The following is a 25,797-nucleotide window of genomic DNA, read 5'->3' on the forward strand; positions in this document are numbered from 1 at the left end:
TGTGTGAACGTGTGTGACTGTGAGTGCATGGATGTGAATGTATTGAGTGTGAATGACTGTATGCGTGAGTGTGTGGGTGTTTTGAGTGTGTTCAGTCTATGGTGTTGGGCCTTTTGCAACAGAAGATGGACTATTATTGGTAGTGAACTCATTTTGCTGTATTGTCCATTTTTCACTGGCTCTCTTTATAAGGGAATCACTGGAACCAGGCTTTTTGGTCTATACCTGAACTCACAACACTCAGGAGGTGGGGAGGCAGGAGGACTGCTGCAAGTGTGAGGAAAGCTTCGTTTACATAGGGCAGCTGGGGTTATAGAATTCGCTATATAGTGAGACCCTGTCTCAAACTGATTTAGGTTCATTTTATTTTGTATGTATGAGTGTCTTGCTTACATGCATGTCTGTGCATGGCATGTGTGCCTAGTGCCTTTGAAGGCCAGAAGAGGTTGTTGGAGCCTCTGGAACTGGAGTTATGGATGGCTGTGAGCCACCATGTGAGTATTGGGAGTGGAGCCTGAGTCCTTTGTAAGAAGAAAGGGTAGGTAGATAGGTACTCTTAACTGCTGAGCTGTCTCTCCTGCCCCATCAAACTGAAACATTTTCTAAAAGAAAAAAGAAAAGAAAGAATGAAAGAAAAAATGGAGAAAAGGGAAGGGAAGGTTATCTTGGTGGTAATGAGGGCTTTATGTGTGCATGTTGGTGTGCACTGGCAGAACATGTATGAGCTGTCTGCACTGGTGTGCACGGGCAGAGCATGTATGAGCTGTCTGCACTGGTGTGCACGGGCAGAGCATGTATGAGCTGTCTGCACTGGTGTGCACGGGCAGAGCATGTATGGGCTGCCTGCACTGGTGTGCACGGGTAGGGCGTGTGTGAACTGCTTGCAGTGGTGTGCACGGGCAGAGCATGTATGAGCTGTCTGCACTGATTCAACACATCATGGATGTCATCACACATCCGAGTAGCCTTCCATTCCCATTTCATCATTTGCGGTCAAACACGAGGCGTTAACAGAGGGTGGGAATGGTGTGAAGTCTAGGCAACCCTGAGTGTGGCCACAGCACTGGAGAAAGCCTCCTTGGCTGTCTGGTGAAAGACACTGGAGACCTCCACAGAATGGGCTCTGAAGTAGCAGAGGCCTGGGGAAAGCGTCTCAGCTGATGGCCGGTGTCCTGATTAGTATCTGTCATCCTGACAGGAACTGGAGCCACCTGTGAAGAGGAAGCCTCAGCTGAGGAGCTGCCTCCCTTGGTTGACTGCGGTTGTTGGAGGAGGCCGCTAGTTAGTTCCTGGCTGCTCAGTCCCAAAATAATCACACAGAAACCACATTATTTGCATACTGTTGGTCAATAGCTTAAGCGTATTTCTGGCTAACTCTTATATCCTAAATTAGCCCATCTCCATTAATCTGTGTATCACCACGTGGCTGTGGCTTACTGGGTAAAATCCCATTCCGAGCGTCTGTTCTGTCTCCAACTGGGCTACATGGCTTCTCCTCAACTCTGCCTTCTTTCTCCCAGCATGCAGTTTAGTCTTCCCCACCTAGTTCTGTTCTACCCTATCACAGGCGAAGACAAATTCTTTGTTCATTAGCCAATAAAGCAACACATACAGAAGGACTTCCCACACCATGTGGTCATGTCTCTAGGGGCATTTTCTTGACTAAAGGTGAGGGCCTAGCCCACTGTGGGCCGTGCCATGCTCCCACAAGGACCTGGGCAGTCTAAGAAAGGGAGCTGAGCAAGCCACGGAAGAAGGCAGTAAGCAGTGTTCCTGCCTCAGCTCAAGCTTCAGTTCCTGCTCTGACTTGCCTCATGGTGGCCGTGATTGGAATGCAGGAGCCAGGCAAAGCCCTTCCTCCCCAAGGCACTTTTGGCCATGCTGTTTATTGCAGCAAGCATGCCAGGACCTCAGGGATGAGACCATTTCACGTGAGGAGCCTGGGGCAGCTGTTGAGGGCACAGGGGGACTGTGGGCAGGAGGAGGCACACAGGCGGCCATCCGGTCATATCCAAGGCTCTGCCTCGCCAGCACCCCTCTGCCCTAGCAGCCTCTGGCTGTCCTCAGCCCACCCACTGACCCCATCAGCACCTGCTGAACACGGCACCACACTCTGCACTGTGGGTGGGGGTCTGCGGTGCAGGCCCTGTTCCTCTAGGGTAAGCTGGTCGTGTAGACAAATCATTAGCACGACAGGGACTCTGGGCACAGCTGGAGTCACTCGGGGCAAGGACGAGTCCATCCCCAGGAAGATGACATAAACCTGAGGTCCAAGCAACGAGTGGAACCGGCTAGGTTGAGAGGTCTAAGCATGAGGCAAGGCGGAGAAAGCCCTGAGGTGCGGGAGCTGTGCGGTCTGAAGTCGATCCCCTCTCTCCTCCCACTGGTCCCAGGATCTAGAATTCCAGCCAGGGGAGAGGTGGGCGATAGCAGGAAGACTGTGGTCTGGGAGAAATGCAGGCCTTGTCCTGACGCCAGAGTCCTTCATAATAAAGAAACCAGTGTGCTTTCAAGGGAGGGAGAATGCTGGGGAGCAGAATTCTCAAGCCAATGAGGGGAGGTGAAGCAGGTGAAAGAAACTGGTGACCTCGGGGTGGGTGCCAAGGTGAAGACAACCAACCCTTCAGCAAGCCATTCAGAGGCTGAGACTCCACACAGACACCAGACTGTAGGCAGCAGTGAGTAGGAGAGGGACAGAGGGACTGAAAGACCACATCCTAGACTCCAGGCCCTCCTGCTGGCGCGGTCACTGTTTGAGAAATGGAGACTATGATATGGGGGGCTTGTCCACCAGGGCCCATGCACCCTCATCCAACCCCTGCCTCTGACAGTGTAGGGAGCGGGGCTTTGAGAAATGTCAGGGAAAAGACGTTCGTTTGCAAAATAAGGAGCAAAAGAGATCTGAAGGGAAGGAAACAAGAACCAGGCCCTTTCAGGGTCTTGGGTCTCTGGAACACTCAGGCGGCCGCTGAGGGAATTTAGATGTAAGAGGTCACACTCTTTGCTGTGTTCTGTTGGGGTCGCCGGTGTTCCCACAAGCCCTTTCAAGTGCCCCTAAATACAAGTGTGTCACAAAGGTCCCTGCTGCTGTCCCCTGGGAGCTCCCACCTTCCCCTATACATTTACCCTGGCTAATTTTGATGATGTCACTGGTCCGCTGGCCTAGAAGTCACCTACAGGCTTCAGCTCCTATTCCTAGTGAAGTGAGAACTCTGACATAAGCGACCCTGAGAACACATCACCCACACTACAGGATGGAGAGATGTCCTGAGGAATAATACCCAACCTCGACCTCTGCCTCCCACATTCCTGTGAACACATGCTTATGTGTGTACACGTAAACATACACGTGGAATCATTGGGGCTGTGTACAGAGCTGCATATGTAGAATGCTTAGGTGGCATGTGACAGACTCAGGTTCAACCCCCAGAATTGCAAAAATTGCAAAAGGATAAATTAAATTAAAATAAAATACAATTGGTACTAACATGTAGTGGGGTTACAGTTGTTAGAGGGTTTCTTCTCTTTCTCTTAAATGCGTTTCATTTTTAACCGTGTGCATGCACAAGTGAGTGCCCTAGGATCCTGGGATGTCAGACCCTTGGGAGCTGGAGTTACAGGCAGTTGTGAGCCCCTGGATGTGGGTGGTGGAACCAAACTCTGTGAGAGCAGTATTCCCTTTTCCCTGCCACCTCTCCAGCCCCTCTTCCTGCTGCCCTTTGAGACAACTCCCTCTAGTTCAGGCTACTCTGAAATTCTTGACCCCTCTCCTCATCTCCAGAACACTGGGCTTGCAAGCGTGCACACCACACTCTGTTTTATCTTTATTAGTCTTTAAATGAATATACATTTTACGAATTCCTGCTTTGCCTTGCTTTGCTTTCTGCAGTGCAGGGAATTGAACCTAGGGCCAGCCTTGAGGATGACAACACAAACCCCACTACACCCCCAGCGCTCAGCAGTAATTTCTAATGCGGGAAGTGCCGACTGATAAAACTGCATTATTAAAATGCTCTTCGAGATCCTTGTCAAGTCTAACATGACCTAAGGCTCAGCACTCCAAGGGCTTCACATCCCACCGCCTTCCTTTCTTCTAGCTCGTTCTCCTTTCTGGGCAGGCAAGGCCACTGCTCAAAGGTGGAGTCTGGGTGTCCCTCCAGCCCCCAGCATAGGAATCCTACCCGCCCCACGTCTCAGGCTCCTGCGGTGAGTGGGACCTGCATGGCTTCAGCTGCTGGGAGCGTCCCCTGCTGGGAGCGTCCCCTGGAAAGCCTGGTCAGATCGAACACTAAACAGGGTTTCTGGCCCTGCATCTGGGTTCAGTACAATCTACCGAGTCACCACTGGGACAGAAACAAGGCCTCCAGTGCCTAAGCTGAACGTGAACACCTGCCTTACTTTTGAATGATTCTAAGTGAGAAATTCAAGGGCATTTTTGAATCTCTTATCCTCACCAAGAACAATCCAGATTGCCGCCAACCTTTCTCTTGGAGAATTTATGAGCTTGGAAGAGAGGAAGGGGTGCAGGAGCCACTAGAGATGGGATCATTAGAACACAGAGGCACCTTTAGGGTCAGGGAGATCACCAATTTGTACCCCAGGTAAGCATTTATGCCAGACTAACTAAGCACCCTAAAATCTTCATCATTTTGAAGGTAGGAGCTGGCCTAGGTTTACCATGTAGTCAGATGATGTGGAACATTGTTCTCACCTCCGCCATCTCCCAAGTGCTGGGAGTACAGGCATGCACCCCCACACCTGGCTTTGCTTCTCAAACCTTTTTTTTTCCCTCCCTCTTTGTTTTTTTTTTGGTTTTTCAAGACAACCCTAGCTGTCCTGGAACTCGCTCTGTAGACAGGCTGGCCTCGAACTCACAGAGGTCCGCCTGCCTGTGCCTCCTGAGTGCTGGGATGAAAGGTGTGCGCCACCACCGCCTGACTTGCTTCTCAAATCTTAACAAAGAAATACTTCTGCTTATTTGATGTAAATTTCCCATCACTCCTCAGTGAGTAATCAGATTTCCCAAAGCTAAAGGAAAACTCACTCAGTTGGGCCCTCTGGCTCTTAGATCCTGCCTGACAGGAGCAGTCTCCCAGCTGCCAGAGGAGCGCAGCTGACTCCACTGGTTCCTTCTCCTCTCTCACTTACCTAGCAGGGAATCTGTTAAAGATTCCCATGGGGGCCCAGCAAGATGGTTTAGCGAGTAGAGGTGCTTGCTGCACAAGCCAGAAACCTGAGTTCCATCTTAGAACCCATGGTAGGATGGAGAGAACAGGACTGTCAAAATCTGGGCTCTTACGACCATGTGTGTCATAGCACACGCATGCCCGTGTTCTCTCTTAAAATACTCTCTCTCTCTCTCTCTCTCTCTCTCTCTCTCATGAAAATTTTAAAAGGGGTGGGGCGATTGGTGGTGGGGAGATGACTCAGCAGCTAAGAACACTTTGCTGCTCTTGCAGAGGACTGAGGTTGGGTTTCCCAGCACCCATATAGCACCCTGCCTGTAACCCCAGCTCTGGCTGCTGCAGGCACCTGCACCCACGTGATATACATACGTACACTTAGGCGCACAAGCACGTACACATAAAATATATAAGTAAGACCTTCTTTTATAAGGACTCCATGGGGTTGGGAGACTAAAGGAAGATAAAACCACGCTAGGATTGCTGTCTCAGCACCTGTACAGCCTATGCCTGTCTCGCAGGCTCACCTGCCCTGGGTGCTCAGCCCAGACTCTCTGCCAGGGAGAGACTGGTGTGGATAAAGGGCTTTTCCAAAGCTGAAGTTCTGAGATTCTCGCCCTCTGGAAATTTCTCTTTGCCCTAGGGATGCTGCTGTTGGATGATCTTCCTGGCATTTCCTACCGTTTTCTCTCACATGACTCATCGTCTTTGTTCCACACCCATGGGCCTTCCGTGTGACAGCTGTTCTTGGTGTACCCAGATCCGGGCCACGGGGGAGCATGAGATGCTCTCCTCCGGGGAAGCAGCTGCTTAACCTCCAAGCTCAGCCTGGAGTGGTCTCTGCACGTCGGCCAAAGGGAGCAGGCTGTCGTCCCAGTGCAGTTCCATGTTTGTTGTATTTTTTTTTTTTTTTTTGGTTTTCTGTTCCTAGGACTGGAGCGTTGGGCCTCATTCATGGTAGGCAAGCCCTACCAATGTGCTGTGTCCCAGTTCTTTCTGTTTTTCCTTTCCCTTGAACTTGGCCATCCTCCTGAGGAGCTGCGATCACAGGCCTGAGCCACTGAGCACTTGGCTTGGCTTGGCCATTTGTTTTTTGTTAAGGCTTTTATGTAGAAAGCTGGCCTCAGACTTGAGGTCATTCTACAAGTGCCTCTGAAGGGCCAGAGCCCCAGCGCGTATTACCACCATGCCAGGGCCTCAGAGGGTTTTGAGCCAGGCCTGGTGGCACATGCTGTAACCCAGCACTGGGAAGTTCGGCTGAAGCGGGAGGATTGCTTAGAGGTCAAGGCCAGCCTCGGCTATTATATATAGTAAGTTCTGGGCCAGCTTGAGCTACACTACATAGTGAAACTATTGTCCAAAGAACACAAAACAGGAACGGAGAAGAGAAAGAAAGAGATGAGGTTATTGGAGCCACCTGAGGAGCTGACAGTCCTGAAGCGCAGCTGAGGAACGTTTTGGAAATGTGAACTATTTAGGCACTGTGGTAAACAGGAAGTTCCAGGAGGACAGTGGGTTGGCCTGCTTAGGTGCCCCATCTTTGGATAGGCAACTTTATCGACGGTAGCTAATGGCGGGAGAGGGAGAAAGTTCTTCATCCAAAAGCAGGTTCCGTGGATGGTGGACAGGCATAGACGTGTCTTCTCACAGAGAACTCCCCGGTGGCTTGCTCGGAGGGACGGCCCCAGAGCTTGCCCGGGTGTGTGTGATGCTGATCTCTCCACTGTACCAAGGCAGGATCTGCCTCTGAACTGGAGCTCATCAATATGACCAATCTAGCCAGTCGCCTTCCCCGGGGAATCCTGTCTGACTTCCGTGTGAGCTGGGGATCCCAGCCCTGGACCCCAAACCTTCAGAGAAGCTCTTTATCCACCAAGCCATGCCATTGGCCTCTCAGCTGGATTTTTGAGATGGGCCAGAGGTGAGCCTTGAGTGGACAGAGTGCTAGACATTGCTAGCTAAAGTATTTCAGGGCTGCTGAGATGGCGCGGGGGTGAAGATGCTACTGTGCAAGCCTGGTGACCTGGATTCAATCCCTGGAATGCATGTAAACGTGGAAAGAGAGAATTAACTCGACAAAATTGTCTCTGACCACTCCATTTGAGAAACAGGCATATGTAGCCCCCCCACATATGCACACACACTATCCTAACACATTTTTGTTTGCTTTTGGGGCTTGAAACAGAGCCTCTCACAATTCTGCTGCTGGGCTACACTCCTAGGAAGGAGAGTTTTAAAAGCCACCAATATCTTACTTTTCAGAGATAACCAGTCATTTCTTAAGGGTCATTCTTTCCTTCATTGGATCCTTTTCAAAAAAATTAAAGCCATGTTGCGGCATAATTTGGGGTTTAATGTTTACACACTGTGTGTTGATCCCACCACCACTAGATGAATACCTTTGCAGCTTTGGCTTAGTGAACGGACTTGGAAGAGCAGAAGAAGCTGCCTTTGGCACACAGTTCGGCTAATACTAGGACCACCAGGCAAATGCTGCCTGGCTTGTGAAGTTGCCACCTCCTGCCCTCTAATCCCAGAGGAAGGTCTGTCTGGGTACCAGCCAAGGTGAGTGGGCGTGTCTGTGGATGCAGCCTTTTGTAACGGACACCCCCCACCTCTGTGTTAGAGCCCATGAACATGCTTGTGCTAATAGTTCAAGGAGTTGTGCCTGAACCTTGTCCTTAAGGATTTTCAGCAGATTCTAATGAATTTCAGCCTTGTCCTTCTGATGTGAGGGACCACAATTTCACTGAATCTTTTGTTTTCTTTTGATTTGAGACATCTCACTCTGTAGCCCAGGCTGTCACTGACCTCATAAAAATGCATCTATCTCTGCCTCCCAAGTGCAAGGATTAAAGGCTTGCATCACCATGCCCAACGATGATGTAGCCCAGGCTGGCCTTGAACTCAGGATCCTCTGCACGTACCTCTTTGCATATCCTACCACTGTGAGCCAGCACAGATGTTCCACCAAATCTTTAAATGTACTTATTCAGTCACTTGAAATGATGTAAAAAATCTATTTCATGGTGGAAGGGTGGAATTCCGGGGGGGGGGGGGGCGGTGAGAGAATGGGAGGGCCCCAGGTGCAATGAAGTCAGGACTATCTTAATAACACGCCGTGTAGACTTAGCTGTGTACTTAAGCTCCAAAAGATGTGTATTTAACAAGTTAAAACAAGAGCTGCCTGTTCAAACCTTTGCTGACATTTGCTAATCATGGAATGCATTGGGATATGAGAATTCAGTAGTCTTTCACTTGGAGTTAGAGAAATCTGAACACACTTACAGGTCGTGCTCCTGGTCCCAGAGACCACCCCTCGGAACCGCATGGAATCACCTGCTAAGGGCATTAGCCTGTCCCTAGACGAGCAGAACTCGGCATTGCTGTTCGATTCATTCCGACTGACACAGGTGGCCAACTTCCCCTGCTCTGTGGGTGCTGTCCAAGTGTGTACGACATTTCATCATCAGAAGGGGAGCCTCCAGGTCAAGGCTGTGGAATGCTGAGCCGTTGGGAAGCCAGGCTGACAACATACAGCGACTTGGGCTGAGGGGCTGTGGCCTCTCTGGGGACCCGTAAGAGACTTTTATGAGCTTCATGACACCCCTACTTCTGATCTTTTACCTCAGTAGCGTGTCTCTGCCCTATTCGCACATGTGAGCAGTTTGCATCTCATGTCCCCCTGGTCTGTACCTCTGTCTGTCTGTCTTTCCCTGAGCTTCAAATCGCTTTTCCTTGCGTCCCCTGCACAGCTTACCTCGAAGCCGCCACCAGTCTCTTGATTACCACACTCTACCCCAGCTCGCTATCTCAGGAGCCACTACTGGGTCCTCCTCTACTCCATTTTCATTCTCCTCACCAAGTTCTGATTATTTCTTCATTTGGTGGCTTGTTTGTAAATGCCAAGCACCTATGATGTACCAGGCATGGTGTTAGGTAGCTCTTGGTGAGCAAAACCAGCCAATATCCTGCTTAGTTTTGGAAATTGACAGATAATGTCATATGAGAAACATGTTGGTGCTGGAAACAGCACTCAGTGAACAGAGGGTTTATCCAGCATGGCGAGGCCGCGGGTCAGTTCCTATCTCCCATAAACAAGGTGTGGTGCTTCACACCTGAATCTCAGTGCTCAAGACGTGGAGTTGGGAGGTCAGATACAGGTTACTCGGCTACGCAGCGAGTTGAAGGCTAACCTGAGCTACACGAGTACTTGTCAAGGAAGGAAGAGAGCGAGAGAGGAGAGAGAGAGAGAGAAGGGAGAGAGAGACAGACAGACAGACACAGAGAAAGAGAATGCTTGGTGATGGGACAAAGAAGACTTCCCAAGGATAGCTATGCACGAGAGAGCAGTAATGAACTAGATCCGAGACAGGGTCAGAGACTTGGGCTTCTAAGCAGCAGAGCAACTGTCTTTAAGTCCAAACGAGACGGAAAGAGCGAGGTATGGCCTTCCCAGAGCGAGTGAGTGAGTTTTAAGGCAAAGTAGGGACATTGAGGGGTGACAGATTTATCTGCAAAATCTGTCTTACTGCAGTGTGAAAACATCAGATTGGGTGGGGCTTGAGGAGCGAAAGGCAAGAATGGGCCCAGTGACTTCCTTTAAAATTAGATCAATTCATTTTATTTTACATGTGTTTTGCCTGCATGTATTTGTGTGCGTGGTCATGCTTGGTGCCTGTGGGGGTCGGAAGAGGGTATCAGAGCCAATGAAACTGCAGTTCCAGTCATTCTGAATCACCTACTCCTAACCACTGACCCATTTCCCCAGCTCCAGTGCCCTCCTTTTGCTCCCCGAGCCGTGTCCACCAGCCCAGACTTGCCTCGTCTCTTTACTGGGCCTGATTTACTTTTGACATCTGTCAATAGGAGAGGATGGATAACTGAACTCAAAATGAGAATTCAACCCCTTGCTGTGGCCTTCAGATCTAGCTAGTTCCCTCTCTGGTGTCCACATCTGTCCTCGTGTGCCTTCCCTAGGTCTTAGTCTAGGAGAGGGGAAGTGAGAGCTGGAAGTGGTCTGAGGGACAGAAATAGATTAGTACAAGTCAACTCTGAGGCCAAGGCTGCGGGCTAGGAGGTTGATCCACATTAGAGCGTGGCCAGTGGCTGAAGCAAGGGTTTCAGGCTAAGGGAAGAGGGCCAGGGCCTATGCTTGGGAGGCACTCAGGGGCCAGACAAGACTACAGGTATCCATGCTGGGAGGTGGTTCCTGAAGACAGGACCCAGAGCAGCAGATGAGAGCATATGAGCCCCGGACTAGTGGGGAACTGATGTTTCTAGTTAGCTAGAACCCTCGCTGGTAAAGGATGGGCAGTTGTCTATGATGTCTGAGGCCCTGGGTTTGGTCCCTGGCACCAGGAAAATAATAATAATCACGGGTGGGTCTCGGAGATTTCGGTCTGAGAGAGCCAATGACAACGGCAGACGTGAGGCTGACTTGGTGGGAAGAAAGGGCCGGCAGCCAAGGTCCTCACACTCTACCTGTCTGAAGCCCAAATGATCCTTACAACCAGGCCCAGGACTAGAACCAGAAGGCTCACAGACCAGAGCCAGGCAACTCCTGCCCTTTCCACACCAGGGTCAAAACCACAGTCACACCCATATCACAGCTTCTTGACACTACAAGTCACTGTAGGACACTGAAGGCTAGTCCGTGAACCCCAAAGAGCTGTGGCTGCTGGGGAACCCCACAAACACTGAGGTAAATGAACCTCAGCATGAGTATGGTCCTGGGGGTAGACCTGAGGAGGGTCTCTGGGGACCATAACTGTTTGTGGTTGGCATGGTAACCAGGAGACTATGACATCCTTAAGGGTGGGCGGGGTCACAGAACACAAGCTGTAAAGTAAGTGAATCATGTGTGGCTCATTTAATTTTAAAGGAGGCCTCTGAGCAGAGCTTAGAACAATTTTTTCCTCTGAGTGCCGTTTCCCAAAGGTACTCACAGAACAATAAGGTGTGACCAAAATGGCTGCACTGAGTTGTCTTTTGGACAGTGTTAGAAGGGACATAAAGAAGGTGGACAGAGAATTAAGGCAACTGAGATGTATCGATGAACTCAGCTCCCGCTGCCTGTGCGACCTCTACATGCACCCCTACTGCTGCTGCGACCTGCACCCCTACCCCTACTGCCTCTGCTACTCCAAGCGGTCCCGCGCCTGTGGCCTGTGTGACCTCTACTACCCGTGCTGCCTCTGCGACTACAAGCTGTACTGCCTGCGCCCATCGCTCCGCAGCCTAGAGAGGAAAGCAGCCTGCGCCGCCGAGGATGGGAAAGAGAGTGGTCAAGTGAGAGAGGACGTAGCCACAGTCAGAGTAGCAGCCGCAGCAGGGGAGGGGGGGCGGGGGGGACAGTGACAGCCAACTAGACATGGAAAGGGATTGAGACAGTGACTCAGGTGACTTAGGAGAGGGAAAGGGGGGTCCATGGTGGGAACAGTGCGGTGATGGGCTGACAAGGTTGGTGGGGGTTTACAGCAGGAGCGTCAGTTGATTAAGTAAGGTGGCCTTAATGAGGGGGAAAATTGAGGGGTGTTGCTAAAAGCTACAGGGAGCAGCCAGCTCAACGTTTCCTCTGGGTAGAATGACTGAAGTGATCTGAGTAACTCTGGACTTGCAGAAATGACTGCAGAAGTCATAGGCATCGATCAAATCTTTAATGTTCGCCTGAAGCCTCAGGAGTAGAGAGCGGACTGAAGGCTAGAGGTTCGCGCTGTGGATGGAAACCGTTCTCCTAGCGAGGCTCAGGCAGGGCTGATATAGAGTAAGGGCTGCCGGGTTGGCCTTCCCCTCCACCTCAGGAAGGATGTGCGGCAGGCTCAGCCTTCATCGTAGATTCGGATGGGTTTCTGTTGAATTGGGTAATTTAACTGGGGGAGTTATGCTTCCTTTAATCCTTGCCTGTCTTTTCACAGAGACCTATAGTCTATATAGATGGGGGGCATTGTCCCCTGGTTATGTAAGTGACTGTACCCATTCTCTGAAACAGGAAGAAAGGGTTAAAGAGGCAGGTATGGTGGCTGACTCCCAAAGTCCTTGCGCTTGGGAGGCGAAGGCAGGAGGCTCACAGGTTCTTGACCAGCTTCTGATACAGAATGAATATGAGGCCAGCATGGACTATGTGAGACTGTTCCCAAAGATTGTAAAAAGGGGGGGGGGACTGAAAAGTTGGAAAGTTCTTTTATGTATGGATACATTAAGTGAAAAAGCAAGAGGTAGAAACATCATGTTTAATAAGGGATTATGTCTAAAAATAGAGCAGAGACAGATATGATGGATGGGAAGACGGTAGAGGTGGACAGATGGGTGAAAGGAAGGAGTAATGGACGGACAAGGCCCCTTGACAACAGTGACCGTGATGTTTTATTGAGAAGGGTAATGGGACAATTACTGATGATGTCATCAATTCCAAGGTCAGAAGCAAAGCTACCTGACGATGTATGGTGGGGTAGTTGCCTACAAATTTATCTACAATTTTGAAGCAATGTTTATTTTTATTCCTCAGGATGTCAAGTTATGAAACTCACTGCGAAATTGTTCCAAATATTAAGTGTTCTTTGTGAGGTGCCTGTGTCTTCTCCCCATGGCTCTAGGTCTTCTATCTTGGCCATCTGGTTGCCCCTACTTCCTACACTTTCAGGGCAGATTCTTTTCTGCCCACTGTCTTGTCCCCCTGGCTTCCCATGAGATGGTTTCTTGGCACACAGTAGACTCAGCCTCAAGCCTTACTCTCAGTACGGTGATTCAGAGGGAGCAGCACTTTCTTCGGTCTGCGTCCCCTCAGTTCCGTTCAGGCAGCCTATGTGAAGTGGGCAGTGCCCTTACCTAGCTCCTGGCCCTGTGACCCCCAGGTTTGTCCTTCCTTTATCTCTTCTCCTGTACTTTAGTTCCAATTCACGCCACCTCGCGACAGTTCCCACGACAGTTCCCCGCACAGTACCACTCTATTTCCAACAGCCTGAGGCTTCACTGTCTGGGAGGGCTGGTGTCAACTGTAAACCTACAGCTTCAGTTTTCCTGAATAGGGGTGAAGATGGGAAAGCTCGGATCTGAGCTCCAATCCCAAAGGACTCATGACGAATTTTTCTTTCAATGAAATGCTTTCTTTCTTTTTTTCCTTATCTTTACCTAGCTCCTGGCCCATGACTAGATCTCGTAATAATCAATCCCCATTCAGCTTTGTTTTGTTTTTTAAAACCATCTTTGGTATGAAACTATGCTCAAGGTCTTTTGAGTTTAGAATTCATATTTGTGTGACCTTTTGCCCTTTTAAGGACTGTCTGGGTATTGGTGACATGCCTTTTCAGATATCTGTCTGACTGTGTGGTCCAGAAGGTTCCTTATCCTTGATCTATAATTGCCTCGGCTATATTGAACTCTTTTTTTCTGAGCCTGAGTCTTCCATGTCTCCTTCACAGTGTTTCCTTCTACTTGGCAAGAAGACTGAAATAACAGTTTTTAAATTACCTTCAGAGGAGGCTGGAGAGATTGCTTAGAGGTTAAGAATACTGGCTGCTCTTCCAGAGGTCCTGAGTTCAATTCCCAGCAGCCATACTGTGGCTCACATCCATCTGTAATGAGATCTGGTGCCCTCATCTCTAATGAGATTATGTGCAGGCAGAACAATGTATACATAATAAATAGACAAACCTTAAAAAAAGAATTAGAAAATTCCCACTGCATATCGTTGCTGTTTGAGGTATATATGTGTACAGCGGGCTGTTTCAGGCAAGGATTTAAAAATCTTGCTCACTCACTACCAGTGTTTCTTAAGCCGCTGCTTTAGAAGCCGCTGTCCGGACCAGACTTGGCTCTTCTGTTTCCTTGACGCTTCAGGATTTTCCTGTTCTTACCTGCTACACTCCAAGGTCCAGCAGTCGCCTGTCTCTTCCCTTGCTTTTGGATTTGAAGGAATGGTGGTGACGGAATTTGGTTTTCTTTCACGAAGCCACCGGCCTGAATTAAGCTTGTACACCCACACTTCCCAGGCTTCCCTGTCTCTTGTACTAAAGCTAGAGAAACTAACAAAACCCGTCCTTCCTCCATCCTGTCTGATAAACAGAAGCCCATGGTAACACTGACTTCTGGCTTGAGTCCTTGCAACCTGGCGCATCTTGGCATCTTCGTTTGCATTGCGCCCTTGAGCTGCACCGGGCTCAACCTCTGTGCCCCTTCCTGATTCCTAGAGACCAATCCCAAGACTGCCTTCCACCCAAACATCTGAGGTTAGCCTGACTCTTAATAAGAAATTCCCTGGAAAATCCCACACACAAAATATGCCGTCTAAAACCTCAACTATTTCTCTACTTTCACATTATGAGTTTGAAGTTTTCACTGAATCTACACAGTCATGGAGGCTGATGCAAGGCAGAGGTCTTATGACTACCAAAAGTTGATTTTCCCTCCTTGCTTCTTCTGGGTTCACTGAAAGGTGAAGTAAATGGCCTCTTCAGTGTCTTTTATACTCTTTCTAACTCCTACCTCTCAGAATCCATCATCACTTGAAGAGTTGATGCCCATGTGGTCAAATGCAATTTTCAATTTTACTTTCTGTGATAGAAATAAAACCCAGGTTCTTGGGTATGCTAAGTAAGTATTTTACCACTGAATTACCCTCCAGGCTCAGATGTGTGTTTGTTATTTGGTTTAACATTTTTAATCATACAGCCTTGGGAATTGTCCACAGAAGGTCTCAGGGTAAATCTGTTTAAAGTATAGCCTACACAGCCTGATAAAGACAGCTAACAACTCACGGGATAAAAGCTAGGTACCTAGAATTTCCTGTTTGAAACATTAAGGAACAGAGTTCTCGATGACGAGGAGGTGAGCAAAGCCACATCTCCCCGAGTCTAGAGCACATTTGTATAATCACCTGCCAGTTTTTAGTGTGACCCTGAACCAGTGTTAGTGGCATCACCCGGAACTTACTAGAAAGACAAAGTCTCAGCTGTATCCCAACCTAGTGAATCTAGAACTCGGGTGGGAACCAGACACCTGTGTTTTGCGAGCCCGACTGGAAGGAGGATGCACCAACACCACAGAACCTGCTCCTGCTGCCCAGTGACACCTGTCTACTCCAGCAGTCTGAGGGAAGGATAAAAGCAGAAAGAGAAAGCAGAGAGGCTGAGGAGATGGCTCAGTTGCTAAAGCGCTTGCCCCGCAAGTACGAGCTCACATCCCCAGTATTCACATAAAAAAAACTGGGTGCTGTGGCATCTATAGCATCAGCACTGGGAAGGTGGAGACAGGAGGCCCTCGGGGTTGCTGGCAGTCAGTGTAATCTAATCAATGAGGTCCAGGTCCAGAGCAAGACCCTGTTCCAAAAACTAAGGTTGCCTGATGTCAACCTGGCCTCCACTCACACATATGGACGCGTGTGCACGCACGCGCGCGCATACACACACACACACACACGCACACACACACACATATGCACACACACACACATATGCACACACACACATATGCACACACACACACACACACACATAAACATATGCACACACACGAACATATGTACACATAGGGGGCAGCAGCAGCAGGAGGCAAGTGATGATAAAGATGTCAGGAGTGTTTAGGTAGCTCTTTGGGATGGGTTTAAATTCAAGAGAAAAGGAATGTCCCCGTGAAGTCAGAGGAGGTCCACCTGTCTGTGCTCTTCATTTAAGTCCCTGTTACTTTCTCCTGCACTGGGTTGAAATTGATCTCTGTGGAAACAGCTGAATATATAATTCTACCGGGAAGGCAGGGTGTTTCCCATTCAAGGGTGTGGAGTCACATGGGAGTGGCTCCAGCTGTGATCAGGAGAAAAGTGGGGTGCTCTGTGGAGCTCTGCGCACAGGCACAGTCCCCCCACCCCAGCTGTCAAGCTCCCCTCGTCCACAGGAGTGGGGCACAGGAGGCCATGTGCCCCTGGCTCAGAACCTTGCAGTTACAGAAAAACCCATTTTGGGTTGTAGGGAACCCACTAGGCAAGAGGCATGTTCCAAGTTCAGAATTGAGTTTGATGAGTCAGATGTGGCCCAAGCAAGTTCTCCTACAACCCACACATTTCTACTCAGAACCATTAATGTAGAAATGATAAGAAATCTGGCCTAGCTGAGACTTTTAGGCAGTCTTCTGGAGACTAAAAGTGTGGAACCCCTGAACAGTGTTGGACTCATGGACAGTGCGGGGCCCCTGGACAGTGTGGGGCCCCCGAACATTGTGGAACCCCTGGACAGTGTGGGGATCCTGGACAGTGTGGGGACCCTGACAGTGCAGGACCCCTGGAGGGTATGGGGCCCCCGAACATTGTGGAACCCCTGGACAATGTGGGGACCCTGGACAGTGTGGGGACCCTGACAGTGCGGGACCCCTGGAGGGTACGGGGCCCCCGAACATTGTGGGACCACTGGACAGTTACTGCAGAGCCAACGGAGCTGAGGAACAGAGGGAAGTGAGGAGGGGCCGGTAACAACACATTTGACTAAAGCTGGGACTCAGGTGTCTACAGGAAACAGATCTGAAAGTTGGCTGTGATTGACAAGTCAGGTCCCAGGTTAGGCTCCAGTTCCTGTGGTGAGCAGACTGAGCTTTTCCGGGAAGAACCAGCTGAGGCTTAGGGAACCTGCTCAGGAGTCTTGGCTTGCTTTTGTTAGTCCCAGCCCATCTTCACTATCGATATCAGGATTCCACACTTCTCATCCAAACCAGACTGACTTTCCCTGCACATGTACAGACACACACACACACACACACACACACACACACCCCTGGCTGCTTCTTCAAGCCACGATCCAGCCAGAGAGGACTGGTGTCTGGGTTAGTTCCCTATTAGGAGCTTGTGAGCTCCTCCTTGCTCTCCCAGAGAGATGGGGCTAAGTCTACCTAAGAAGCCAGTTCTCTTCCTTTCTTTTTGGGATGACCTAAGGCGCCCCAGCACATACAGGACAAGGAGGACTCACCAGTTTCTTCAGGGCCAGGGTGGAACGGAGGTGAAGGACTCACACCACGCCATCTCGTCTGCTGCTCAGGTCGTCTCCTAGGAGAGAGCGCTAGTGTCATTTTGTAATTAGCCAAGCACGAGTGTAGTTTTCAATACAAGAGTAGAAATTCACCTCATTAAGTCAGTCCCATGAAGTTTAATCAAGTGAGAAATACAAATTAAAAGCAGAGTGTATAGCATGATTTGGAAATAAGGGCATACATAAATCTATGTGTATGTAGAAATCACACACACGCATACATAGACAAGAAAATACAACAAAAGTAATGTTATGTGTGTTATAATATTAAAAAAATACTTTAGTTTATCTATGTCCCCTGGATCTTCTACAATGAACTTGTGTAACTTAAGCAAAGAAGAATATGTTTAAATAAAATTCAGTATAAAGAGGGGTACAGGGGCTGGAGAGAGAACTCAGTAGTAAAGAACACTTGCTGTTCTTCCAGAAGACCCCAGTTCAGTTCCCAGCACCCACTTTAGGCTGCTCACACTCATCTATAACTTCAGCTCCAGAGTATCCGATGACCCTGACCCCTTCAGACACCAACACTCACACGCACAAAGGTACACACAGACACACAAACCTACACACAGACACACAAACCTACACACAGACACACAAACCTACACGTAGCTAAACTACAGTAAGCAGAAATCTTCAAAAGCATCTAAAGCAGTGCAGTGGTAATCTTGTAGGCGCCAAGGTAAACGTCATAGGTAGGCGGGCCACTCATTATTGTCCTGGGTGAGGCAGAGGAAAGCTCGAGAACTTGTCTGCACAGCAGGGCCTTGCAAGATGTGAGGGAAGAGTCCGGTTCTGGGGTCACAGCTCTGGGTAGGTACTTTGGCCCTCCTTCTCAAAAAGGATTATTTTTATTTTTGTGTTTATCTCAGTGTGAGCATGTGCACATTAGTGCAGGTGCCCAAAGAGGTCGCCAGATCCTCTAGAGCATAGAGTTATAGGAGGTTGTGAGCTGCCTGACATGGTGGGGGGAACTGAACCTGGGTCCTTTGGAAGAATAGCAAGAGCTCTCCAGTCCTAGCTGTCCTGGAACTCACTCTGTAGACCAGGCTGGCCTCAAACTCACAGAGATCCACCTGCTTGTGCTTCCTGAGGCTGGGGTTAAAGGCATGCACTGCCACCGCCCAGTGTAGCAAGTGCTCTTACCCGCTGAACCATCTCTCCAGCCCAGCTTTCCTATTTCTTGATTCATCCTCACTGCCCAATCAGTGCAAGCTGCTGCTATTATTAAGGGTTTACAGGGCAGTGCCGTAGAGCAGCAGCCACAGCAGAGGTGCCCGGCAGCCGGCTCTTCGGGCCCCGATTTCTAGCTCACTCCACTCTGGCATCAACATTTCTCTCATGAGTGATTTCAAGTTAGCAACACAACGCTGCTGAATGAGGAGCTGGGGAAACACACACAACAAACTCTTTGCAAGATGATAGGATCCCAGCTAGTACGTCACCAGGAAATCTCGCTGTATCTGTTCCGCACTGGCAACCAGACAGACTGGATTTCCAGGGTCTCTCCAGGTCCAAGGAAGAACTAAGCCAGAGTTCTCTTGCCTTGTCCTTTGCCAGTGAGCTGTCTGGAGGAGTGTCTGTCTGTCTGCCCAGTGACGGCCAGAAAAAGCATGCTTTAATGTCCAGATTACCTGGCAACTGTTAGGCTCAAGCAGTCCTCCTGTCTCACCTTCTGGGATAGCTGGGTCTGCAGACACACACATTATTCCTGGCTTTGATCTTTAAGATGCAGAGTTCAAATGCTAACTTACTGGTTGTGTCTCATTAAAAAACAATAAAAAATAAAAACCCTGAGCTGGGGTGTGGCCCAGTAGAGAGTGCTTCCCGAACACGCGTGAGGCTCAAACCTCAGCATCAGAAAACCAAAGCAAATCTGTCTGTCTGAAAAGATAACGGTAATGTTAACGGTAATCAGGCAAGATGTATGATGAACCCAGCGCGGTGCTGAGTAAAACATGGTCTCATTTAACTCTCCAGCAGTGTTGAGATGGATTATCACCATCATCACAGGTAAGGAAGCTCAGTCACAGAGTAACCAGGTAAAGGACCAGGCCAAGTGTCCATAACTTAGAGCAGGAGGAGTTAGATTTGAGCATTAGAGAAAGATCTGAAAGAAAGGCCAATGGGTTTGGATTGGGTTGATATGAGTCAAAAGGGGGTGGGGAGGTGAGGTGGGGTGGGAACTCAGGGGCGAGGGGCTCAGGGACTGGGGTTGAGGGGGCTCCTATTTTATGGGTGGTGTGTAGAGTCCAGAGGTCTAACCTCTCTTGTCCCTCCCCCCTTTGCAACCACAGACTCAGAAGGACCACGAACAGAATCCTGGCCTCATCTTGCTGCAGCAGCAACATCTTGGGATCGGTGAACGTGTGCGGCTTTGAGCCCGACCAAGTCAAAGTGCGCGTGAAAGATGGGAAGGTCTGTGTGTCAGCCGAGAGGGAGAACAGGTACGACTGCCTCGGATCCAAAAAGTACAGTTACATGAACATCTGCAAAGAGTTCAGCTTGCCGCCATGCGTGGACGAGAAAGACGTGACATACTCCTACGGGCTCGGCAGTTGCGTCAAGATCGAGTCTCCCTGCTACCCTTGCACATCTCCCTGCAATCCCTGTAACCCCTGCAGCCCCTGTAGCCCCTGTGGTCCGTGCGGCCCCTGCGGCCCCTGCGGTCCCTGCGGCCCCTGCGACCCTTGCAACCCCTGCTACCCCTGTGGAAGCCGATTCTCCTGTAGGAAGATGATCTTGTAAGGCGTATGTAAGAACGGATGTCTTAGCAGCAGTCAGTAGGCCAGCCAGGCAGCTCTAGAGCGCTTCTCTTCCCCTTCCGGTAGCCCATGTGGTTCAAGTCCATAGGAAACTGAATACACAACTGCAATCTGATGGCATCGTGTGCTGGTCTTTTGATTTGATCCCCTGCAGAGTTAGCTCATTGAAGAATTAAGGGAAAAGGTGGAAAACACCTGCCCTGCCCGTCCTCCATAACCAACAACCTCTAAACCCAGAGGCATTCTCCACACTAAATAATCCTGGGAAATGGCCCTGCCTGCAGAGAACACTGTTAGAGTAGTTGAGGTGGAAGAGAATACTCAGTGAGGATCTGGTGGTGACGCAACCTCCTTCCCAAGCCCAACGAGACTGTGGGTTTTACTTGGGGACCAGACAGTCCTTGAGAGAAGGGGGCAATGCACAGTATGCTCGTAGATCCAAGAGCAGGGCAGCCATTGACCTATAGTGTTTCAGCATCCCTGTGGTTTTGATGCTCCACCCCTGGCTCAGGGTAGTTTGCAGCCTCCTGGGGATTTATTGAGACTCTCTCTCTTTTCCCAATTTTTGAAATTGGTTTTAGGCGTGGAAGGTCAATGGAGCCGGAAAGTACAGCTTCCACAATTGACAGTGTACCTCATTTGAATTTGGATCCTCACCAATGTAGCTCAAGAGCCAGTCTTGCTTCCTTGTTTTTGAGGCTGGTCTTACTGTGTAACTCTAGCTGTCTAGAAAACTCATTATATAGACCAGGTTGGCCTCCAACTCACGGGAATCTACCCGCCTCTGTCTCCTGAGTGCTGGGACTAAAGGCGAGGCACGTGCCACCACGCCTGGCTTCCAGAGTGACTCTTGACTGCTGGGAAAAAGTAAGTATAAAGGAAGGATGAAGGGACCCTGGGGAGGAACTGGCTGAAGCTGGTCTCAGACTCTTAGAGGAAACACAGACTCTGGTTTACACAGCTAAGTCCTTTTGTTGGTCTTAGCTGCCCGTGGATTCTCAGTGTAGGCGGTGCTTCAGAATTACTTGAGGAGCTGTAAAAACACAGATGCCAGGCTAAGAAGATGGTTCAGTGGGTTGGAGTGGGGGCTGCACAAGTGCAAGGGCCTGAGTTCAAATCCCCAGTGCCCACTAGAAGGTGGGCATGACTGCTCATAGTTGAAGAATGGTGACGGTGTGTTCTGGGAGCTCGCTGGCCAGCCAGCCTAGCCTATGTGTTGAATTTCCAGCGCAGGCAGCGTATTAATTGGGGTTCTCTAGAAGAACAGAACTGAGAAGATGAGTATATATTTAAAGAAGTTTATTCATTTGGCTTACACAATACTGTCTGGGGGGGCTCGAGAGATGGCTCAGAGGTTCTGAGTTCGATTCCCAGCAACCACATGATGGCTCACAACCATCTGTAATGAGATTTGGTGCCCTCTTCTGGCCTGCAGACATATATACAGACAGAACACTGTATACACAAATAAATTTTTAGCCGGGCGGTGGCGCCTCACACCTTTAATCCCAGCACTCAGGAGGCAGAAGCAGGCGGATCTCCGTGAGTTTGAGGCCAGCCTGGTCTACAAGAGCTAGTTCCAGGACAGGCTCTAAAGCTACACAGAGAAACCCTGTCTCGAAAAACAAAACAACACCAAAAAATACTGTCTGAGTAATCTAACAATGGCTGCCTCACACCGAAGTGGAGAGAACCTGGCAATTTCTCAGTCACTAAGGCTTGGTGTCTCATCCCGTTCCGATGCTAAAGCCTAAAGGATTTCTGGAGGGCCTCTTGTTTTCAGCCCCTTTGGAAGCCCCTTAAGTGTGGCTCTGACATCAGTGAAGGAATGGCCGTGATGGCAGCAGCAACAGCACAGATGAATGTGCCAGCCAGAGCAACGGCAAGCAAGCATTCAAAAGCGAAGCATCTCTCTTGGACCTTGCTTTCTGGGATGCCACCAGAGGTTCAAGGAAAGCCCTCACAAGTGAGCCCCGAAGCTTGCCTGTCAACTGCCTCCAGATCCACTCAAGCTGACAACCAAGATTAGCCGTGACAGTGAGAGACACCCATCGAAAGGAGGTAATGTGGAGAATAGAAGACACCATTGTCTTCCTCTGGTTTCTGCACATACACACACAGACACACCCCTACACTCATGTGCATACATAAAACATGACACACTACCCACAGCACACAGTACACACATACACACACAGACACACATCCTTACACTCATACGTATAGACAATACACACCATACCATGCACAGCACACACATACACACATAGATACACACCCCTATACTCATGTTTATACACAATACACATCAAACCATACCATGAACAGCACCACAGTACACACACATGCATACATAGACACAGACAACCCTACACTCATGTACATACACAATACACACCACACCACACACAGCACACAGTATACATGCACACGTGCACACACACACACAGACAAACACACACACACACACACACACATTAAAAATACAAGTATGCCAGGATAGGGGAGTAGCTCATGGGTGGAGTGCTTGCCTCAGAGGCTCAGGGCCCAGGGCTCTGTCTTTCTCCCTGAGATTAATCTCTCTGAAGAGTAAAATGTTCATCAACTTGTGGGGCAGCCTGGGCAGTGCGATCTTTAAGAGGCTCCCAGGTGACTCATGCACATAGCTTACAGTCAGGCACTCTGGGAGTTCACAAGGCGCTCCAAGCCTTTCCTTCAAAGCCACCTTCAAGTTCCAAGTTTGCGAATACTGAGAGTGTATTATTACATACTGAGAGTGTATATTAGTGGCCCGCTAATATAAACGTCGAGTAAAAACACTGAGCCATTTCCAAAATGAATTACCTAGCTGCTATTGATTTTAGTGTACCAAACTCTAACCTCACCCCTTTGTCTTACCAAGTTTTCACTAAATGCTGATATATATATATGAATATATAGATGGATATATATGAATATATATATGGATATATATATATATATACACATTCTAGTTCCTAAGTTGTAAACTTTTGAAAATGACTGAACAAATTTCACTCTATCCAGCTTATCCTGGACCTCAGCCCTTGCAAGAACACCATTCCAGGATACTGGTAGAAGTAAGTCATCTTTCTACTTCCCTTGCTAGTGTAGTAATTCATCCATTTGTCTGCCAGCCCACTAGCCAGACATTTGTATCAGACACACCAGGATCTGTGCTCCGCAATGAATGGAGAGAAGGATACTCTTTCACGGGTGGATTAAACTCACTGAAGAGGGCGCATGGGGAAGGGTCCTCAGTGCAGAGCAGAGGAGACGCCTAAGACACTACACTCAAAGAGTTGCAAAGGCCAGAGAAGCTCTTCAGACTGGTCCTCAGCACTGCCACAGTGGGCAGTGCTGACATTACTGCCTTGCACAATGCCTCAGGGAGACCAGAGCCTGGCCCCAGGAGAACCAGCTACCTTTGTTAGCTCCCCATCAGCCCCCAGGGGTTGGGGGGGCCAAAATGATAAACAAGAGTTGAGTCTGGCAATATGGTTCAGTGGATAAAGAAATTTGCACTAAGTCTGACAACCTGAGTGCCATCCCTGATGCCAACATGGTGGAAGGAGAGAACCAGTTCTCCCCTGACCTCCACATGTGTGCCATGGCACACGTGCACGCGAGTGCACACACACTGAATGAGCACTAAAAATAAGTTTTCAAAGACCAGGGTTTATTGATTGAGTGCCCTGGGTTGAGGCACTGTGCCAGGAGCTATTGGTAACAGATGCCTTTCTGGAGATTTCTATAGAAGGAGGCAAGACTAGTAGTGCCCATAGTACAGTTTTAAATGCTTGACAGTGTGTTTAGAATGCATTGTCTGTGTACCTCTGATAATAGAGAAGCAGGTGTGGGGTGAAGTCAGAGGAGGAGAGAATGTGTGAGCCTCGCCTGAGGCCTCTGGAAAAGGCATGTAGTAGGACCCTTTCCATGAACTAGTGGAGACCAGAGAGGAAGTGGATAATAGAGGGGGGGAAAGTCTTTGCCATTTCCAAAGTTGTGTTTGGGTGGTTTCATGGAACCCTGGACGTGGACAGCTCTTCCATGGCCTTGAATGCAGTTTTGCAGGCCAGAGTGCAATTCTATTGATTGATTGATTGAGGCAGGGTTTCTCTGTGTAATAGACCTAACTGTTCTGGTACTAGCTCTTGTAGACCAGGTTGGCCTCTGTCTCCCGAGTGCTGGGATTAAAGGCATGCACCACCACCGCCCAGGCAGAGTGCAATTTTAAATACCCCAGTCCATGTAGTCCTGAAGGGAAGATGGGCACAAGGTGGAGTCTTGAATAGACAGAGGAAGGAAGAAGCTTGGGTGGTGTTTCTTTCTCTGTTGCTGTGATGAGATATTCTAATAGAAGCACCTTGTAGGGAAAGGGTAAAGGGCTCAGTCCATCACAGAAGGAAGGTGAAGGCAACAGGGGCTGAGAGCCCCTGGTCACATGACACCCACAATCAGGAAGCAGATGAAGGCACGCTGCCGCTCAACTCCCTTTCTACACTTCTATAGTCCAGGACCTGCTGGGGAGCAGCCCAGACATAAACCATTTCTGTACCGGAGTGGAGGGGTGGGAACAATTGAGGCACAATTCACATGACAATAGCAGAAGGGAGTCTCAGGGCTCATTCAAACACAAACAACTTTTATATCAAAACGTAAACTGAGGGGGGGTTCATTAGCATCCCGTCTCCTAGGTAGTGGGGAGAGTAGCTTGGGTCATGTTCCTACCTATGTCTGTTCTGCCACAGACAGAAAAACACCTCTTCCCTAGGCGACCTCCTAAATTACCACAGAAGGAGCAGAGCGACATTAGAATATCCTGACCATTTGCTTAGGATGGCATCAGGTTGGCTCACTGTCAAAAGGCCAGGCGACCCCTTCTGTGTGGGAGGAGCAAACTGGGCCTGGCAGGTCACTCAGAACTCTGACTGTCATACGGTATAGGAATATGGCCTGTATAGCCTGGCCCTACAAGGATCCCAGCCAGGCAATGGGGCCGCCCACAGTAGGTGGTATTCCCACCTCAGTGAACACAATCCCCCAGAGGCATGCCCAGAGCCCCACCTTCCAGGTGTTTCAAGAGCCTGTCAAGGTCACTGTACTAAGGGACACAGACAGAACTGAAAGATGAGAGATGCTCTAGCTCACTGTCCGTGTGTGCGCAATGAGTGATGTATAAACCAGGTAAATGTGTAGCCTTTGGACTCGGTCACCAAATATTGTCAAGGTTGGAGAAGAAGGTGCTTGACCTTCTTAGTGTTCGTGGAATATATTCTAGAGTCAAAGAGTTTTTTTTTTTTTTAAAAAAACTGAATCACGAATAAGAACTTTCACAGGTGTATTACTAAAAGAAGTCTTTCCCCAGTACTGCTTGATTTCTTCCAAAACCTACATAGTTTTATAAATTGTCTAATAAAATGATATTAAAGGGGCTAGGGAGATGGCTTAGTGGTGGGGCACTTGCTGTTGTGAGCTGCCATGTGGGTTCCCAGCACCCACGTGGCAGCTCACTGGGATTTAGTTCCCAGCACCCACATGGCAGCTCACTGGGGTTCAGTTCCCAGCACCCACATGGCAGCTCACTGGGATTTAGTTCCCAGCACCCACATGGCAGCTCACTGGGATTTAGTTCCCAGCACCCACATGGCAGCTCACTGGGATTTAGTTCCCAGCACCCACATGGCAGCTCACTGGGATTTAGTTCCCAGCACCCACATGGCAGCTCACTGGGATTTAGTTCCCAGCACCCACATGGCAGCTCACTGGGGTTCAGTTCCCAGCACCCACATGGCAGCTCACTGGGGTTCAGTTCCCAGC

General features: G+C 49.4%; 1 protein-coding gene and 1 long non-coding RNA gene across 3 annotated transcripts in view; one reads left to right on the forward strand and one right to left on the reverse strand.

Moving 5' to 3' along the window:
• The window catches only part of LOC125415047 (uncharacterized), an 87,758-nt gene that overhangs the window by 50,543 nt on the left and 11,418 nt on the right, over positions 1 to 25,797 (reverse strand). For both annotated transcript variants that reach the window (XR_015735580.1, XR_015735579.1), the window contains exon 2: positions 17,132 to 17,208. This is a non-coding gene — a long non-coding RNA (uncharacterized LOC125415047). The remainder of the gene's footprint in view (positions 1 to 17,131; positions 17,209 to 25,797) is intronic.
• On the forward strand, positions 11,011 to 20,074 carry Odf1 (outer dense fiber of sperm tails 1). The gene is made up of 2 exons (XM_085679079.2): positions 11,011 to 11,462; positions 19,490 to 20,074. Exons 1-2 carry the CDS (start codon positions 11,154 to 11,156, stop codon positions 19,940 to 19,942), a joined length of 762 nt encoding a protein of 253 aa, XP_085535205.1. The 5' UTR covers positions 11,011 to 11,153; the 3' UTR covers positions 19,943 to 20,074.

The sequence above is a fragment of the Myodes glareolus genome, chromosome 19 (genome assembly GCF_982192425.1).
Source record: "Myodes glareolus chromosome 19, mMyoGla1.1, whole genome shotgun sequence".
In the NCBI taxonomy this organism is placed as follows: Eukaryota; Metazoa; Chordata; class Mammalia; order Rodentia; family Cricetidae; genus Myodes; species Myodes glareolus.